The 16,166-nt window shown below is 40.4% G+C and overlaps 1 protein-coding gene across 5 annotated transcripts in view; it reads left to right on the forward strand.

Moving 5' to 3' along the window:
* Positions 1-16,166, forward strand: part of Pcca (propionyl-CoA carboxylase subunit alpha) — a 402,547-nt gene that overhangs the window by 367,279 nt on the left and 19,102 nt on the right. For all 5 annotated transcript variants that reach the window (XM_023560628.2, XM_023560629.2, XM_003477596.5 and 2 more), the window contains one exon: positions 15,070-15,210. In XM_023560628.2, coding sequence (XP_023416396.1) covers positions 15,070-15,210 — 141 coding nt within the window. The remainder of the gene's footprint in view (positions 1-15,069; positions 15,211-16,166) is intronic.

A 16,166-nucleotide genomic window follows, 5' to 3' on the forward strand; every position in this document is an offset into this window, starting at 1 on the left:
TAACTAGTGATTTCCTATTGTTTATTTCTTCTGAAATTCTGTGTAACTTGTACCCTTTTTCTGTTTTTTTTTTTCTTTTTCTCCTTAAATAAAATCTAAAAAAAAAAAAAAGAGTTTTGAAAGAAAATTTAATTAAATCAGCTGGGTGTGATGGCACAGAACTACAATCTCAGCACTGGGAAGGCTGAGGCAGGACAGTTGCTGAGTTCAATGTCAGCCTGGGGTACATAGTAAATTCAAGGCCATCTGAACTACATAATAAGACCCTATCTCAAAGATAAAATAAATCATACTTCTATTAGAAGGATGGAAGAACATTATTTTAAAAAGACAGTATTTGTAGCCTTCCCTAAAATTATCAGTTTCTGATTCAGTTAAAGTAAAAGCTGCATAAGAATGGTATCTCCCCGAGGTATGGTGGCACATCCTTGTAATCCCAGAACTCTGGAAAGCTAAGATAGGAGGACAGATTCAGGCCTAGATTGAGCAGTGTAGTAAGATCCTGTCTCAAAATAAAAAGTGGAAACATCTAGGGCTGGTATGGTAGCTCAGTACCAAAGCCCTGGGTTCAAATCCCAGTACTACCAGGAAAAAAAAAAAAAAAAAAAGGAATGGTGTCTCCCCATCTAGGAAAGGAGGTAGACAATTCTGATTAATCCGTTCTCTCTGGGGGCCTTTATCAGGTTGGGGTGACTAGTGCTAAAATGGCAGGGTGACTAGAGGCTTCATGTTTTGGTTACATTAATAGTAAGACTGAACATCAAATGAAAGTCAAGCTTATTTAGGGTGCAATAGCCTGCTGCAGACTTCAGACCTGTTTGGGCTGCATGATCTAGCACTTTCACTTTGTTATCACTTATTAAGACCAGAATTCTCTCTTGGGGCATGTTTATAATTTTTTAATATTAAAGTTTTTCAAGGGATTGATAGTTACTACATCTGTGTAATATATACATGCCATTTGAAGTCACTTTGCCATCTTTTCTAGGACTTTTAGCTTCCTTTTTTTCTTAAAGCAAGAGATTAAAGTACCTAGATTTTGGGCAGCTAGGCTGGTTTCTAGAATCTGTAAGCATTTAAAGAGAACATCTCTCCTAGAAAACACTTCAAGCACTGTGGTCTTTCCCACTCAAAGGTTCTTTTTATGGAGTGGGGAGGCCTTCAGTTTCTATAGCTGCTTTCCCTGATGTCACCCTTCTAAGTAATATCCATATGCTCAAACTCAGGGCAGCAACACTGAGGTGAAAGAAAAGTTAAAGAGACAGGAACTGTAAACACCAAAACATTCCTTAGGCTTCAAATGGTTAAGATCATCAAATGGTTAAAACTGGATACAGGCAAAAGATACAGGCATAGATGTAGTTTCTGTGGGCAGGGTTGGTTGTCTTAGCTCAGGTTGTATGATCTAAACTACAGAACTTTATTCTCCTACAGTGGTAAGAGCAAGGTGTCAGCATGCTGGTTTCTCCTGAGGCCTCCCTGGCTTACCAGGGATCCTCTTCTCTCTGTGACCAGGCACAGCCTTGGCAAGTGTTCCTGGCATCTCTTCCTCTTCTTATGAGGCCATCAGCCCTATTGGATAGGGCCTCAACTGTATGACTCTGTTAACCCTGTTTACTCCTTTATGGGTCCTGTCTCCAAATATAGCTTCATGGAGCTTAGCACAGCATGTGAGTTTTGAGGGTTACACAGTTCAGAAAATTGCATGGGTTGGAACTGTGACCACTCACCGCAGACCCCTATGTGTGTGTTGTGCATCGTGCCAGTTTACAATACTAGCTCATTCAAGGTTTTTCCTTTTTTTTTTTTTTTTTTTTTGGTGCTGACTGGGTGGGACTGACCCAGGGCCTTGCACATACTAGGCACTGTCCTACAACTGAGCTATATCCTCATCAAATCTGAAAGAAGATTTACATATATTTAACTGCAATTAAAAGTTCTACAAGACAAGCAGTATTCTTTACATTTAACAAATGAGAGAACTGAGGCTTAGAAAGTAAAACAGCACATTGTTGGCCTGTGTTACTTTATTGTTGCTGAGAAAAAAATACCTGGTGCCCGAGGTTAAAGGAGGAAATGTTTGTTTGACTCACAGTTTGTAGAGGTTTTAGTTCATAGTTGGCTGGCTCTAAGGTGGCATGGCAGAGGAGAAAACAAGCAACTAGTTATCAGCAGCAACCCTCTTTTGTCTCTTATATAGGCTACCCACCCTTTGGGCATGTTTAATCACACCATGAATCAGTCCCAGCATCACACCCTCCATCCCAGTGATATATACCCTTGATCCTAGTAGTGTAACCCTAGAATCCAGCCACCTCTGAAAAGCCCCAACTATGACCACATGATGCTTTGGGAGGAACCTCTACATACAGGTTATAACAAGGCCACACCAATTCAGGAACCAAACCTGTCTTCTAGCACCCCATGCCTATATTCCTAACATTTTAGGTTGATTTATGATTATTACGTAGCAAGAGAAAATGTGCCTCTCCAATCTTCCTTCCCAAATAAAAGACAAACCAGGCAGTCTTTCACAGCATATTCTAGCTGAGTCCAGACCAGGGCTGTCTTCCACTTGTAAAGACCACACCAAGAGTGCAGAAGGCCTCAGGCTACTCAGTGTGTGAGGCATGAACAATGTCTCCCAGGGAGCATGTTAGAAACCTGAGACTGCCCAGCTGACCTGGCGCCAAGGCCATGTCCTGTTTTACAAGCCTTACAGACTTTCCTGTACATCTAGTGCGAGCAGCTCTGCTTATGCTGCCTTGGCTTTTGGAAAGCACTTTTCAGGGTCAGGTGATTCCTCTTCTGCCTTTTCCATGTTTATCAAACAGCCACTCACTACCTTACATATCTGTCTTACAGACAGGGATGTTCTAGTTGTCTGTACAAATCTTTGTGGAATGGTAAATTTGTAAGATCATTTCCACATTTGTTTCTTGTGAGTTTTACAAGACAGGACCTATCTGGCTACAGATGATCCACTTGCAGGATCAGTTTCAGAGGAATTCAGTTTCTGAGCCTGTGAATCAGAGGCCCAGCCACTGATCTAGGACACATTAATGAAGATAGATGCCATGGAGTGGGGCCAGCAGGGACCAGCCCAGCCTACTTCCCCAGTCTCTGCCTACTGTGTGCTTTGAACTCAGAGGAAAGCATTGCAGGGCAGCAGAACAGGTGACATTCAGGACTTCTGGTCTCAGGGTTATAGGCACAGAGGATATATCCAAGTCTTATTTCATGGGCTTCTGTGTTGCATTATTTAATTGTAATGGTGAAAGTGTTAGTGCTGTCATTTTCAATTAGTCTCCAGGGAAATGATCTTCACTTCTGTGACTAAAGCTTTTAGAAGTTATTTTTGGCATTTTGGACCCTCTAAACTCTGAAAATCATGGTTTGGCTACAATTTATATAGTTAAGATATGAGAAAAATGTACCTCTTTGGGAAGTGAAGGATAGAGGTTTAGGGAACATTCTTGTGGAGGGAACATTGATTACAACTAGGTAAGGGGATCTGTTATATGCAGAAAAGTCACACTGTTGAAGATAATTAGAACAAAGGAAAAAAAATTGAGAAAAGAGGAAGCTAGGGAGCTGCTAGAGAACCTGAATTTTTAGGGAGCCTTGAAAGTGGTGGTAGAAATTATGGTAAGGCTTACCCAGAGTTGCAGTGTGTGATTATGTTGGCACAGAGATGAATGATTACTCAGAAACAAGACTTAGTTTGATCACTGAGAAGCCCAGAAGGGCTATCCCAACTGAGAGCACCCAGCATTAACGGTTCTCCCAGGAGAAACCCGATGCTGAGAACTCTCCTTTATTTAGAATATTAGAGTATGTGAAAAAAACAGCTTGGGCAAGGAGCTGTCTCAGGGGTGGCAATTTTACTCAGGGGAAGAGGACAGACATTGGCCAGACACAGTATGTGTCACTAATCTAAACTTCCTGTCTTTTAACCATTCATTTTGTATAGAGCCTATGTACTTTTGGGCAGACAGTTTAACCATTATCTCCTCCACCAAGACTCCCACAACCCAGGGCCTTGAATTTGTGATTATACCTGGACTCCTTTGTTCTTAAGGAGGAGGGAGCTGATAAGGGAAGAGAGGCCCAAAGGGCCAGGGGACTCTATTCTGCAGCATTCTGAGATCATCATGCAGAGGGAGGATAGAGCAACATTAGATGTCTGGAGATTTCCTCAAAGTGAGTGTGCACAAGCCTGGTGTGGTAGAGTACACCATCATCCCAGGTGCTTGGGAAGCAAGAGGGAAGCAAGCAATTAGGGCCAGTCTGGGAAATTTAGCAGGATGCTGTATAAAGGAGGCATGGAGGGAAAAGGAAGGAAAGGAGACAGAAAGGAAAGATGTGCATGTACAAAGAAAACGAATTTGCTCGAAATCCTCTTCTGTGTAAGCATTCTTGTATTCAAATTATCACTGATTTTCATGCTTTAGGCATGTAACAAATACAAAAACAGTTGTTATAATGCATATAATGCCTGTTAAATACTTACATGATATCTTAGTTACTTTATGATCATCGCTGAGACAAAATACCTGATGCTCAAGTTGGGAAAGGAAAGGTTTATTTCTTACAGTTTTTGGAGGTCCACACTCAGTTGGCTCCAAGGCAGGCGGGCATGGCTGGACCGCAGTTCATGGCAGGCATCGACAGCAAGCTCGAACCAGCAAAGAGAAAAACACACCTTCCTCCTGCCATTACATCACATCCTGGCTCCACCCCTATGTGGGTGGAGCACTGACACCATCAATGCAAGCACTATACAATGAACCATCACAAATGAACAATGCAAACTCCTGAGGCCTGGGGGACACAAACATAAACCGTGACACATTACATTTCTTTTTCTTTTTTTTTTTATCGTTACCGGGGATCAAACTCATGACCACACACTTGCAAGGCAGGCGCTTATGCCGCTGAGCTAAATCCCCGGCCCCTTACATGGCATTTCTGTATTCTAACCCTTCTTCATATAAAAACTCACTTAATCCTCAGGACAACCTTGTAAAGTAGGCACACTTAAAATCCACAATTTGCAAATAAGGAATCTGAGAATTTAAGTAATGTTCTCAAGCCTCTGAGACGAGGAGTTAGATGTCAAATCTAAGTAGTCTCACTCTAGATCCTAAACATTAAATTATTACTGCCTACTAACCTAGGGGTTTTCATTCAAAGGTGCTAAAATAAAAACCTGTGTCATATCAACCACATTCTTAGTAACACTCATGCATTTTAATAAATACTTTTTTCCTTGGGCCAGATTGTGGTGTTTGTAGCCAGAGCCATGTTTTCCTATTTACTTTGCATTCTCACAATACCCAGAAGTACTTGTTAAGTAGTTGATGAATGAATGAATGAGCCAAACTATTCCTCTGATTCATTGTGTGCCTCTTTAAATGTCTAAGGGAAGGACACGCACTGAGTCTTATACCATCTGATCTAGAAGTTCTTGTAGGATTAGAACAAATAGTCCTTTCCTTGATCTTAGAGTCAGCTGTGCTGTTTGAAGAATTAATCTTTTTGCTCAGAAATGTCAAGCTTCAGAGATAGAACTACAGTTAGAAATTGCTAATTCATGATGTTCTGCAGTATACAATATAAACAAATGGGATTCACAACTACCTCATTCTTGACAATCAGATGTTTGGAAAGGAGATTGGACAGAATATTTGAACAGTTACGGTTGGGGATTTGCAAGGTGCTTTGTAAATCTTTGTTCATTTAATCCTCACCACAATTATTCAGGACATATATTAAGAGCTGAAGTCCAGGCTAGTCTTGAACTCATGTGATCCTCTAGCCTCAGCCTCCCAAGTACTAGGATTACAGGTGGGTGCCACCACACCCAGCCTAAGAGATGAAATTTGTTCTGAAAAGTTTGGTCACTGGATCAAAAAATGACATCTTGTTAGAATGTCAGACTCACACTAGTTGGCTTCAAGAATTTGACTTTCACTTACTGCTGTGTCCAATATGGGGGCCATATCTCCTTTTTCCAGATTGACTACATGGCTTTGCAGATCTCATCCACCATTTGTCCTGTGCAGTGCACAACCTGCAGTCCATTTCAGAGCCTGGGCTGAGTTGGAATTTGCAAAGGGCTGCAGAATTGCTAAGCCATCTCTACTACTCATGACCAATGTGTGAAGGGGGTTTTCTAATGTGATTCTCTTGGCCAACAGTTTGCTGCTTCGTATCATAGTCATCTGTAGTTTCGTTTGCTTTGCCTTTATGTATTTTGGCTTTTGAACTTGCCAATTTGGCATGTTTAATTCTAAACTTCAATCAATTCATAATATTAAAATATACATTATTTAAAAACTCCACACAAGTGAGTGTGATGAGTGTAGGATTGTACAGCTGTAATCCTAGCTACTTGAGAGACTGAGGCAGGAAGATCACAAATTTGAGAACAGGGAGGTAAATTAGAGAGACTCTCTCCCAAAGTAAAACAAAATAGGCTAGGCTGTAGCTCAGTGGTACAGTAGTCATCTAGCATACGTGAGACCCTGCGTCCCACACCTGGTACCAGAAAACAAAGACAGAAACCCTGTACATTAAGCCAGCAGTGTGTTGAGGAGGTAGGGCACGGACACGCTTGTCAGGCCTCTGGTGCTCTAGCTCAGGACTAAAAAACTATACAGAGGCCAACCTCCTCACCTACCCTACCTCGGAGTCATTTGTTCTACACCTCAGACAGAATAAACTTGAGGTGAGCAAAACAAAATTCAAGTAAAAGAGAAAGAAAAGTGGGGGGGGGCATAACAAAATGGTACATTCCCTACCTGTGCGACTGTTTACATAATTGTGTTGTTATAACATTTCCTGTACTTTTCTGTAAGCTGATGCTGCTCTAATTATAGATCCTCAAAAGAACACTTCATTGTACCCCAAATTACATAATACTTTTAAAAAGTACCTTCTTACTGGTTTACCAAATACCTTATAAACTCATAATTTCATAAAACAATTCAGGCTCCAGAATAAAAACAGCCTGCACTGTTAACAGATGTTGGTATTGTTACATAATTGAGTACAGGGCTTTCAAAGATCTATAATATTTTTCTCGTGTAAAAAGAAAAAAATTACTCATTATAGTCATAATGTGTCACTTAGACTCCTGATCAAACAGAATGCTTGTGTTCTGTTCTGTGAGCTCCATACAGTTCATTGTAAAGGGACTTGCCTTTGTGGAGGGGAAAGTGCCACCTACTCCAGCAAATTGCTTTTGCGGCGTATGTGCCTCCTTGTTAGCCTGGGTCAGGTAGGGGCTGGGCCCTCTTTATCCTCAGAGTACCTGAACACCACAGCTCCTCAGCACTGAGCCCTGGGGAGGTCACCATCCTCAGGACTGGCTCCCTGTGAGACCCCTAGGACTTCTGAAAGCTCCTTTCCCACCAGAGCCTTGTCATCCTTAGAAGCCAAGGCAATAGTTTTCCCTTCTGTATGGAGGCTGTCATCCTGCTCCCATGTCCTGGTCTGTTTTACAATGGAAGTGGCTCTAGTGACACAGTAACCAAGCACAACAGAGGAAATAAATCCTGTTATTGAGGGCTGGGCTTAATGTCTAATTTTCAGCATTATTGTTAAAGGAGGAAAAGTTATTTAGGCGAGTAGAACTGGACAGAGACTTGTGTTTCTCATTACAGAAACAAAGAACAGGGAAAGACTTTTAGAGCTTTGTATTGACAAACATCCCCATATTTTCTTCACCAAAGATGAATTCTCTCTCTCTCTTACTTTTCTTTCTTTCCTCCCTCCCTCCCTCCGTCCCTCCCTCCCTCCCTTCCTTCCTTCCTTCCTTCCTCCCTTCCTTCCTTCTTTCTTTCTGTACCAGGAATTAAACTCAGGACTTTGCACTTGCCAGGCAGATGTTTGTGCCACTAAGCTATATCCTCAGCCCCAGAATTGTCATTTTGGAATAAGCCAGAGATACTCACAAGCTTACTAACTCATTCATTCCTTTGAGTTCTTGATATTCATTTTAAGATAGTTCTTTTCTCTAAGAAAACTATCTTTTGTAGCAAGAATTTTGAAAAACAACTTGCTGAAATGGGCTTCATGTATTTTTATTCTTTGGTTTTGTTGGAATTTTTAAAAGCTCACTTCTGTTTCTATAATTTTTCCCACAAAAATCAAGATTGTTGCTCACTTCTGTTGTGACTTCTTGTGGCACACCAATTGGTCCAGGGAGACTGAAGTGCAGGGCTTGGACAGTCGGTGAGTGTGGACTGCATGCTCCATGCCTGAGATCAGTCCCTCACAGTGCAGAACAAAACAAAACAACTTAAATTCAACAGCCAAATTTGCAATTACAAAATAAAACCTTGAAAATAGATTGATTCATAAATGCCAGTGGATAAGTGTTGAAAGTGACATTATGGTGACATTTTATGGCACTACAACATCAGCATTACCAATTTTATGTCGGTAAACAGCTATTTAACTGATTTACCTTGTGCTTATTTTTCAGTTAAAGCAAGCAAACATTGGGAAACAGAGATGCATTATCATAAACCACCTATTTTCTCCTGTAAACACTGACATTGCTGGTATTCTTCAAGAGTCCTGCTCTAGTTTATTTGTATTATATATTTGCAATTCATGCTAATTACATTCTACTAGGTTTGGTACATATACATCTCCCATCTTGATTCTACCTGATTCCTCTAACTCTGTTTCCCAAGTTCTTTTTCTGTCTCTACAATCTGCCTCTCCTTGAACTGGTCTAACTCTGCTTCCAGATCTTTTCTCCACTGTATTTCCATTTGTGTTATCTAGCTTCACCCTTGTGAGAGCTTGTTTCAGAGTAGCTCATACTATTTGTTTTGGTGACTTTTAAATTTTTCCCCCACAGTACAGGATCTTACTCAGAATGGGTCACTGTGCCACTAAGCTGTATATATATACTCCAGCCCTATTCTGCTGACTTTTCATTTCATTTCATAGGATTTTGATGCTTCTTTGTAGTTTTGAAAAATACTACTTATCATGTGAGCCAAACCTGAAGCTTCTAAATTTGAAGTACAGTACAGGTGTCCTTGGTTCAGCAATGAGATATATATAAAGGCCACTGTGTAAGGTAATGACAGGCAATGACTGTGGCACTCTAGCAAAGAAGCTTGGGCTCTTCTCTCCCAAGTTCTGATCACAATAACTTAAACAGACATTCTATTTTCTTAGCACATTGTTCTATTTTCTTGCAAATAGTACTTGCAGTTCGCAAGGCTAAACTGTACACAATATTTCTGAATGGTGCACTTGGGAGAAGCAGATATATTAACTGTTACTCTGAAGTTGAGAATTTGAACTATTAATTGCTCTAGTGCATTTGTTCTTTGTGTAAAATTGTTATAACAGTGCTAATTACCAAGCAGCTGAATTTGTGAAAAAGTGCACAGCAGTAATTTGCACCTTACTGTTGTCTTGCTATTAAAAAATTATGAACACATACACAGGGCACGTGCACTGGATTTCCCAAGGGCACATTTATCTTTAGGTCGCTCATGCTTTGACTTGTGTTCAGCATTTGGTTTTTATATTTGTGTTTTTCAGACCCTTGTTTTACCCTAATAAGAGCTGTTGAGTTGCTTTTCTTAGGACATTTTTAAGAGGACTAGGAGCACAAAAAGATAAAAGACTGGAGTTGTTAAATTACTGTAAACTTTTATTTATTTTGCTAGTTTTAGAACAAGAAGTCTCCTTTGAAGTTTCTTCCTACTATGTGAAATCATGAACTAAAATAGTCCGATTTTAGGATTTTGACTACAGTGTTAGAGTCAGTGTATCAGTGGCTGAAAAAAATGTGCTCTGTGGATTCACACTCCAAGTAAGTGTTTCACATAGAGTAGATAACAGATGCAAACTAGCGTAGTTTTTTGTTTTGTTTTTATCTCTAGAAATATTGGGGATGACTTTATTTTGATAGGTCAAAAACATGTGCTCCTGGTAGTTTACAGGTATTACTTACTAACCTATGAGTTAAAAGCACGATGAAAGAGCATATTTCATATACCTGTTAATTTGGACTTCTGGCTGCCAAAACTTTTTTTTTTTTTTTTACAAGAAATTTGTACTTGTAAAAAGTGGCTTTTTTTCTTTCCCAGTGTTGAAGTTTTACTGTACTTAAAGAAATCCCGCTTGTGGGCAGAAAGCAGAGGTTTCAAAGGAACTTCATCTCCATATGGTTTTATTCGATAATCCCTTATCCTCCATCTTCAGCTCTCATTCCTTTGCTCTCTTGCCTGTGGCTACATTTCTATCTCTGCATCAATTAGCACAGTGATTTATACAACAAGCAAGCAGTTTAGAGGTAATGGTACACAATTAACATCTCATTCCACCATAAAGGGTATGCTAAATACCCCAGTCATTGCTTTCTCTGCCTGGAATTGAAATAAGTGTTTGTCCTAATTCATATGCTATCTGATGTGAAGTGGGCCTGCTTTGTGCTGCACTACACCATTAATCTAATTATAGATAGCTGCAAATGAAGTGCTGTCAGAGCTGGGAGATTGAAGAAAATAGCCTTTTGTCATTTAGCCTGACTCTGTGAGGCAAGATCACACTTTACCGGGCACTACTGCAAAATGGAAATCTCAATAATATTGCTGCCTGTTGCATCTTTTCTAATTACTACAGCGTTGTAAACACAACTGGGCGCTGATATAAATAGAGCTGTAGATATGCTGTCATGTGGGTTGTAGGAGAAAGTCCTCCGAGTGCTGTTGAATTAAATGATGCATCCTGATTGACAGCTACCTTGAGACTGTGCTGATGGAGTCGTCACAGCATTATGCTAACAGACTGCTCCACCACTGCAGCTGTACGGGGCTGGGGCTTGCCAGGCCCAGTGCTTTCACTGCTCTCTGTTCCTTTCACCTTTGCCTGAGCTGTGACGCCAAGAGGACTGTCTCAGGCTTTGATTCTGTGTGTTTAGAACAGTTTCTTGGAGATAAATTGTTTTTTCTAGGAATCGACTACTAGGCCCTATGTGCAGAGAGAGGGAAGTGCATTGTGTGTAGCTTTGGACCTTGGCGTGTTTTCCTGCAAGTGTTAACTGATAAATTAAAATTCTGATTCCACTTAAATGTTTTCTGACATGTTTTTAACAATGTGTCATTGTGTAGTTCATTACTTCTGTCACGTTAAAAACAGTGATCATTTTTTGCAGCTCTGAGTTAGGGAAGTAGACCTTTGGGGACTGCTGGAGCATTTGCTTTCATACCGTGGAAAGAAAGATGCAGCCTACTGCTTAAGCCTTGTGGGGCCAGAAGATGTAAAACCTTGTAAAGGAAGAGAGCCTTTGAAAGAAAATGTGTCTGCCACCATGCTTAGAAAAGGTCAGGCATAGTTTTTGGGCCAGTGCTTCAAGATGTGAAGATAATCAATGTAAAATAACTTATAGTAAAGGTTCATCACTGGCCTTTGACTCTTCCATATAGGTTAGATGGTCAGTAATTGACATGAAAAAAATTAGTAATTGATTGACTGTACATATCCTGGTTGTCACTGGAAGAATGATTTGAAAGTGGAAATAGAGGTGAGCTCACTTTAAGAGATTCTGAAATTCCAGCTGAAACCACTGTATGTAAGCATACCAGAACAGTAGCCAGTGGGGTCGGTACAATCACTAGGCCCTCTAGAGGTCTTGGAAAAGAAACCAAACATAAACTCAAACTCCTTAAGGAGGCGCGCGTCCTAAATGAACCAAGGACTGAGCAGGATGGCAGTCTGTTCTGTGTGCCCACCTGAGCAGAGCTTTTCCTAAAGAGCAGCACTGAGTTCTTGTGGTTTTCTGCTTGTGCCTTTCACATCTGCTGTGATTCATTTTCTTTCTTTCTTTGATTCATTTTGATTCATTTTCTTTCTTTCTTTTTTGGGAGAAATTTTCTTGTTAGACATGCTTTCACATTGTAGATACCATAAAATTAATTGCTAGGAGATCTAGATTGGGGGTGACTTTACATAACTGGTTTATTAGCTAACCTCATTCTTTTCCATTGTTGTCACATTATGGATTGAAGAGCTGGTGCAGGCTAAACCTGTTCTCTGCTCAAAGTGACATGGCAAAGTATTTTCAACAACTTTCTATTCATGTAATGGTGATTTGGAGAACAGCTCCCCAAAGTCAGCCTAGTGAAGTTCCATTTGCTAGGGAGCCTGGCCCGGATCCACTTCCAGCTCCACTGTACACCACCAGTCCCACCAACAAGCAGCTTCTCATTCTTCAGCTGCTTCCTCCTGACCTACACAGGGTGAAACCCTGACATCTTTCAGAGCTCGCTTGTCCATCTTGTCTGCCTTCTAGGCCTTGAACTTGCACACCCTGAAAATATCAATCATGTGATTTTTCTGCTTGAAGACAACAGAAAATCAAAATCTTTTCTTTCTGGGGAATTTTGCATACCCGAGGGGTTTTTTCAGTGCACCATCCAAAAAACTGAACTTGAACCCCAAAGTCACCGTAGGGCACTTTCCTGAACTCGCTCACCTAGTTGTTCTAGGTTCTCAAAGAATCCAAAGAAACCACAAGCTATCAATTTTGATCAGAAGTTCTGACAGCCCTGTGTCTGTTTTTAAATTACTTCTTTTGGGGTATTAAAGGCTTCCAGTTTTCACTAGACTGTTCACATGGATGGCCCCATATGCTGCACCCTCTGGGTTGCAGCTAGGCACATGCCCCATGAGCATCACAAGAGTCACCAAGAGGGTGTTTGTGTGGGCACAGGGACGCAGGCAGGGTCAGGACAACATCAAAGGTAATCTTAAGAAGAGAACTTTCTCTGTGCCTCCCCTCTTTATATTCAGAGAGGTCATTTCTAAGCCAACTGTGTGCAGCCAGGCTTTTCCTGAGGAGTTTACTCCACTGTTATTTTTTACTTGTGATTACAATAAGTCGCTTATCCCCAAACAGATTTAAGAACAATAAACAAATACAAAAGAAAAAGAACATCTCATCAGTAACAAAGCCTGCATCTAAAGGCATTGAGTTTGATGACTCTTTTACATCTCTTTCCAAGCAAAGCAGGAGCCCTACAGTGAAAGGAATCCAGAAGATATGAAAATTATAAAAATAGTAAGAGAATCCAGTGTGAGTCTGGATCTAGTAATTTCTGGGGAGAAATGGTGCTGAATACAGCCTTAGGACTTTATTCAGGCTTATCTGTAATATAAGTTAGCTAAAATTAGTTCTTAAATGTATACGCTCTGGTGAAAGACCATACACTGTATTATTCTCTTCAGTATTTACAGATAACTTTCTTAAAATCAGAGTATATACTTTGAAGTCAAACTGTGCACAAAACGGGGGGGGTGGAATCTGTGTATTACATTGAAAACTAATAAGGAGGCTCAATGCTGACCAGACCATTAGAAGGAGCATCCCAGGGTGATGCCCCTTAGAAAAGTAACTTTCCATTAACTCTCATTCCTAAAGTGATCCTGGATTTTCCTTTGCAAGGCAGACAGAGTACAGATACTAAAACTGTGCAATTTGGCCCAATTATATTCCCCTTCTCCTCCTTTACCCACCCCCATAGATTTAATGAAGGACTGGAGGTACAATTCAACACTGATAAATAGTCCCTCTGCCCAGAATGTTTATTAGACTGACAGCAGCATGCACTCTTCTTGCTTTTCTTCTGTACCACTTAAGACTCAGATGAATTTTAATAGGAGCAAAAAGCTTTTATTTGCTCTGTAATTTCACTCAAGGATCATATCCTTCAGAAACTGGCAGATGCTTGTATGTCTTGATTGCAAAACATACACTCAGGAGTAAAGAAACATGCAAAAGATGTTATTATTCAACCTGTCATAGTGTCACAAATCTACTTGGAACTTAGGCCTTCAGAGCTCTTCAGTTGGCCCTCCCCCAACCCTTCCAAATAGGCCCTGCAGAGAGCCCACTTTCAGGTTTCTGAGTCCCTGCACTGAATCCCAGGGTGACCCAGCTTGTCTTCCAATCCCAGCATCCTGCCAGCATGGCACCCATGAGAGGCTGCGGGGTACCCAGCTTTCCTGCAGCATGTCAGTGCTGCTTTGTGCTTCTGCCTCACCTGGGAGACTGGATCTTGTGGGAATCCAGAGATCTTTAAGTGATGGCTGCAGTTTCCCCAGGACTCTTCCACAGACCTTTTCATCTGATAGAACAATTGTGGCTCCTCTGTTTGTTCACAGAGATCTAGGATTTTCCCTGTCAGGTAGGAATTCTCCATTAGAAATGTTCTGTTTGACCAGACTTGCCTTAATGTACCCCTCAGTGTTTGAAAGTCATCTACAAAAGGTACCACGAAAATAGTTGGTCGTGTATATGGTTTTCCAAAATCTTGATCTATGGTCTCAGTTCAGAAGATGTTTTTATTTTATCTTATCTTTATCTTGTTACATTAGGAAGACCACATGATACCTTGCCTGAAAAGAAAAGCACCTTTTCTATTATTAATGTAAAATTTTGTTACTGAAAAATATTTGGATTTCAAAGATTGTTTTGCCTCAAGTGAACACTGAAACCCTTTGTCTTTAAGTTATTGATACAAGTAGTACAGAAGCTCTTGCGCGAGTGCAGGTGGTTTGAGACAGCAATCTGCTGCCATCTACTGGTGGGCATTTACACCCTCGCCGTTGTGTTGGTCAACCCAATTTGGGAGTTCACCTTTTTCTGATAAGTTCATAAGCACTGCAGGGAATACAAGCAAAATTTTCGCTATTTTCTATTCATTTGTAAAATTTTTGTATGTTTTTCCTTAAGGGCCCATGGTGATTCTTATATATCGATGATTAATAATTGAAGTAGTTTGAGTGTTTCAAGGAATTTTAAGAATATAATTGGGTCACAACATATGCCAGAAAAAAAATTAATATATTTTGATACTATGTACAAGGATTTTACAACATTTGACTTAAAGGACATTATCGTACTTTTATTTAATTTTTATGTTATTGTAATTTTAGTTTAAAATTAAAACTTATTTTGAATGGGCAATACTTTGTAGGAAAAGTTCATCATTTAAACACCTTTATGGTTTTGTTTTGTTTTCCCTCAAGTACAAAGTGCATGTCTTAACCAAACTCGCTGCCGAACTGAACAAATTCATGCTGGAGAAAGTGGCTGAAGACACAAGCAGCACTCTGTGCTCCCCGATGCCTGGAGTGGTGGTAGCCGTCTCAGTCAAGCCTGGAGACATGGTAAGGCCCCTTGCTGTCTCTGAGGATGTGCTGGTCCCAGACTTCTCCTTAGATGAGAATGGTCAGCAGTACAGTAGTGCCCTAAGCTTTCTTTTTCAACTCAGACTCAGATGAATGAATAGCCAAACCGATTTTGTGCCTTGTCTACCCATTTTGCATCTGAATTATGTTGGTGACAATACCTTTGGGCACCTACCCTCCTCCCAAGTGATCTGGGAGTGGAGCTGAAAGAAGGCTGGATGCATTCTCTTACAGTTTAAATCCAGTGTTCTGGGGAGTACTGAAATTCTGTTTACTTCCCAGCACTCTACAAATAGCCTTCCAGTGGGGAAATTTTTTTCTGAACTAAATGTCTATTTGGGAAAGGTTAATTCATAATCTGTACAATACATTTCTAGAACTTGGGAAATAAAATTTAGGCTCACAGGAGTTTTGGCCTTGTGATGTTAACACACAAATCAAGACCATATTAAAATGTCCTTGCATGTTTAGTTTCAAGATAACTTGCAATGGATGAATTGGTAGTATGCAGGCATTTTCTTTCTTTCTCTCTTTCTTTCTTTTTGGTACCAGGGATCAAACTCATGACCTTGCACTTATCAGGAAAGCACTTGAACCACTGAGTAAATCCCTGGCCCCTGTGCAGGCATTTTCTAGAGCACAGATTGATTGATTAGCAGCAAAAGTGAAAAGAAGACGATTTAAGATGCAACCAGGTTTCTAGAGGTATTTAAGTCCTTGCATTTTTTTATGTGTATGCAGCTGAACATGGTAGACTTTAGTGGATGTTGGGGTGATTTTTCTATCTCAATGAAACCCATTGGGTTTCATCTTTTCCTGGGAAGGCTATATTAAAATCCCTTCTGGTTTCTATATTAATGCAGATAAGATACCTTCTTAACATACCGGAAAACTTTACATTGGTTTCTAGAGAAGCATTTACAATCAAAGACTAT

Source organism: Cavia porcellus, unplaced genomic scaffold, assembly GCF_034190915.1.
Source record: "Cavia porcellus strain 051 isolate PalLab524CR breed Dunkin Hartley unplaced genomic scaffold, mCavPor4.1 scaffold_4, whole genome shotgun sequence".
NCBI lineage: Eukaryota > Metazoa > Chordata > Mammalia > Rodentia > Caviidae > Cavia > Cavia porcellus.